A 3,925-nucleotide genomic window follows, 5' to 3' on the forward strand; every position below is an offset into this window, starting at 1 on the left:
TTTTCGCCACACGCCTCCTGCCGTACGTTTACACTTGGTTGCCCCGGCAACGGCCAGAAAGACAGACAGGCCTGCAAGCTGTGGTTTCAAATACCAGCGCGTTGTGAGTCCTTTGACTCTTCAGGGCTTTGTTTTTTCCCAACAAACACATACACGGACCTACGGTACTTTAAAAAGTATTAAGTGTATGATATTATCGTTTTGTTTGATATGAGGTCTTGATTGTTCGTAAACATATATTCCAGAATTCAAAACTTCAAGATTAAAAAAAGGAATTAACAGAGAATATTCCCAACCTGACATGTAATGTTTAAATCAGACAACCAGTTTTTTAGGAGCCACTTCAGTCAGACATTATTTTGTGTAACCATCCGTGTTATGTGTCCTTTGAGTTAATAACTTAAATAAAATAACTAATAAATAATATATAATAATAAATACATTTGTAAGCGTTCTGCCTGGAGATAAACAGTTTCCTTGCTCACTTACCCCAACTGCAAAAACCAGAGGTATTATTTTAATAAGCTGTAATAAATCAGCCACTGCGCCACCGCACAGTCGTTTTATTATAAATACACTCAAAGTGGGGAGAGATCATCATTATCAGTAAATACTGTATCCAAGCCTCTTACTCAGCCACTTAGCTCCAAAACCCCCACCCTCTGAAATGATTGGGATTATATATAGAGAACAACAGTGTTTGGGCTTTTCCATTTTAATAGAAAGCCTCCTCATGCAGAGTCTGCAGCGAATCTATCTTCCTTCCCTGTTTGCGAGGCCCCGGCGTTGGAGAAATTGCCGTCTCCCACCGACAGCGGGTACGAGATGAGGGACTGGCAGCTGCCTTGACAGGCTGATATTTCTTTCAGCCGCTGCTTTTGTTTTTGTTCTGCGAGTCTCATCTGTGCCTCTGATGTAACCTCATAAAGTCGCACAAAGGCATTTGGCAGAGAAAACATACAACAACAAAGCTTTAGCTAAAACTACAATCTCTAGCAACCCACACAGTGGAGATGAGTCATTTTAAATTAATTTGCCATTTCACACTGGGTTCACTGCAAACTGCAACAAAAGACGGAGAGACACCTTTCATCTACTGCAGGCGTCACCTTTTAATGACTAACTGTACTTTAAAAATAATTGTCTTCAAAAAGTACATGGTCTTTGCTGTGAAATACTTGAATATCCTACACAATTACTGTGTAAATGATGCTGTAGCTGAAGCCTATCCCAGCTGAGTCGGGGTACATGCATATAGATAACTTTTTTAAAACCCTTGACTGACTGATTGTAGAACCTGTTTGAAAACCTGCATGTGAAATCAACCTATTTCAATAGGTATGGACTCAGTAGAACTCTGGAACAACCAGGATTTTTCCTAGTGATAGTGTTTATTCCACGTATTGACGTGAGTTCGCTTCCATCTACCTCTAGATGGCGGTGTCGCACAACCCAACACATCTATTGTGAATAGGGCGCACTACATCCAAGCACCTGTGTTCATGTTCCCACAGTCATAAGGTTCTGATCCACTGTATGTTGCGACCGTATTATACTATGTAGATTGTGGATTAATCTCCACTATGACTTGTGTTTGTTTATGCTTTTGCGACTTGAATAACGAATGGGTTAACCAATGACAAAGTAGCATAGAACCCAGCGTCTCCTCCCCCATCCAATCACCCTCACTTCCTCTTTTACTATGTTTGGGTCAACCTCGTGTCCCCTCCATTCACACGCCGTCCCACAGGCTCTCAGCCCCAGCTCTTCCAGACCGGCGCGTCCCGTCGCGCGCAGCGCAGTGCTCCAACGGCGGCGAGGCGCGCTCCGGGGTCCGAACGCCAGGTTCCGCAGCTCGGGACTCACGCTCCAACTTTGCGACTCAATGTGTTTCACGTGCGGGTGACGGAAGATCGGTGACAGCCAGTGACGAGGGAGTTGGATCGAGGACGAGTCGCGCTTCCTCCGCCTTCGATCGGTTGGAGCCAGGTGCCACGGCGGAGGCTCGCCCCGTGGCTCCACGAGCCGGCAGATTCATTACAGATTCCTTCAGCCGTCACTTTTGATGTCACCGATTAATCTCTGAACTGCAGCAAGTCCCCCCCCCCCCCCCCACCCCTCCCCGTCCAAACTTGAACCGGCGGATCCCGCAGCTGAGGATGGGTTCGCAGAGCAGCGCGGCTCCGCAGCGACAGACGCTCCTGTGGTTCATTGTCGGTGAGTGCCACACGTTGTGCTGCGTGGAATGTGCGTGAACTGTGCGCGGAGGGGGAACAAATCAGACCGAATCACGCGAGTCGGGACTCACATGATGCGCTATGATCTGTAGGATTATCGAAATGCCATTCTTTGCGTTTCTCTGCGCCCAGAGTCAAATGTGGGAAATCACTACAGCGCGTCCGTGCAGGTGCGTGCATTTCAGTTTCATCGCTGAGTTGGTTGTTCCACGTGCGGAAAAGTGAGAGGCTTGTGGAGCAGTGTGTTATTTTAATTACTAATCACATCAGTGCCATATAATAAGATGTTATAAAACCTGTTGTGGCACCTGTCACCACAGAGTCATATTTGTTGGGACGAGGCCCCGCATATGCTCCGATGGCCACTTGTTATTCTTTGTCCAGCTGCCGATGATTTGTTTTTGTAAGGTCACAACATGTTTTAGTATCAGGCGGGATTCATGATATCGTTCCAAAAACGACACAAATAACATCACATCCTCTCAACCCGTATCACTGAAGCTGTATAAAGTTAGTTCCTATGCGCTCAAATGACTTAAGCGTCGGCCGTTTGCTTGTTTTTATTTATTTCTGTTGATTTGGCTCAATTGCAAACAGCAGCTGTCGCCTATAGAGCTGACTTGATGCAGGCAGCTGTTTGACTGACAGTGTTGTGACACCTGACTGACGACTGCTCTGACGTACAGCTGCTGCTCGACAATGAACCGCTTCCCAGCTCTGGATCCCAGAGGTCTTAATCCAATCAGTCGATGAGTCTTAACGGGGAAATTACGCCGTCAAACGTGTAACTGCACGCTGGACGTCACTCAATCCAAAGTCTGCAAAAAAGTATTTGACGTGAAACCGATTTATTGTACTACGTAGATTTGCATGAAACATGAGAAATGGGAACAGCTTCTAATTTTCTGAGACTTTGACTGCGTCTGTTCTCATCTCCACATATTTTGCCACGCTTTTATCAGCGGATGGAGAGTCATTTCACTTTCACGATTCGTCTCCCAGTCTAACCACTAAATCGTTCACCTTCAGCCGAACTGTAATGGGAACATTTCCAGTTTTGCTGCAACTGGACCTCGTGTCCGTCTCGCGGTCGCCCGTTGTTCGTACGCGCAGAGGAGGCGACGCCGTGACGCTGCGACACGCGCTGACGCAGCGCCACCTTCGGACAGTTACGCCCGAGCTTCCTCTGCTCTTTGCCCCCCTGGCTTCATGTAGGTGTTCTATATTTACAGAAAGAGAAAGTTATGACTCATCTGCAGCTTTAACTATTACTGTCACCACATCTAAAAAAAATGCACTTTCAAAGTTTTGCTATAAGAAAATCGTCTTTTCCAGCTTTTTAGCCCTCACTGCCCGATACTCAGGCATCAAAAGACACACTTTGCTGATACAAGTCAAATCACCGCGTGGCACCGACGCCATCACAACCCTTCCTACTGTGACAGGAGCAATATTTTTTTTATTTTCTCTGGTAACGTTTCAGCCGACAGGAACATAATGGATAAAGAGAGCGCAGTCCCTCACTCTCCCATTGATATAAAGGGACCGGCACAAAGAGACAGTTTAATCCCCTTTCCCTGACACCGTCATCTTTCTTCCAGCAGCTCAGGATTCAATTTGAATTCATTGCAAATATTTGGCGCACGCAAGCGGCTCACTAGGTGGAGGTGAAATGACACATGGGGAAA

The 3,925-nt window shown here is 46.4% G+C and overlaps 1 protein-coding gene across 1 annotated transcript in view; it reads left to right on the forward strand.

Moving 5' to 3' along the window:
- Nucleotides 1-1,567: 1,567 nt before the first annotated feature.
- The window catches only part of ramp1 (receptor activity modifying protein 1), a 32,000-nt gene continuing 29,642 nt past the window's right edge, over nucleotides 1,568-3,925 (forward strand). The window contains exon 1 of the mRNA XM_029137165.3: nucleotides 1,568-2,217. Within this exon, the coding sequence (XP_028992998.1) occupies nucleotides 2,160-2,217 (58 nt within the window). The 5' untranslated portion in view covers nucleotides 1,568-2,159. The remainder of the gene's footprint in view (nucleotides 2,218-3,925) is intronic.

The sequence above is a fragment of the Betta splendens genome, chromosome 21 (assembly GCF_900634795.4).
Source record: "Betta splendens chromosome 21, fBetSpl5.4, whole genome shotgun sequence".
Lineage (NCBI taxonomy): Eukaryota > Metazoa > Chordata > Actinopteri > Anabantiformes > Osphronemidae > Betta > Betta splendens.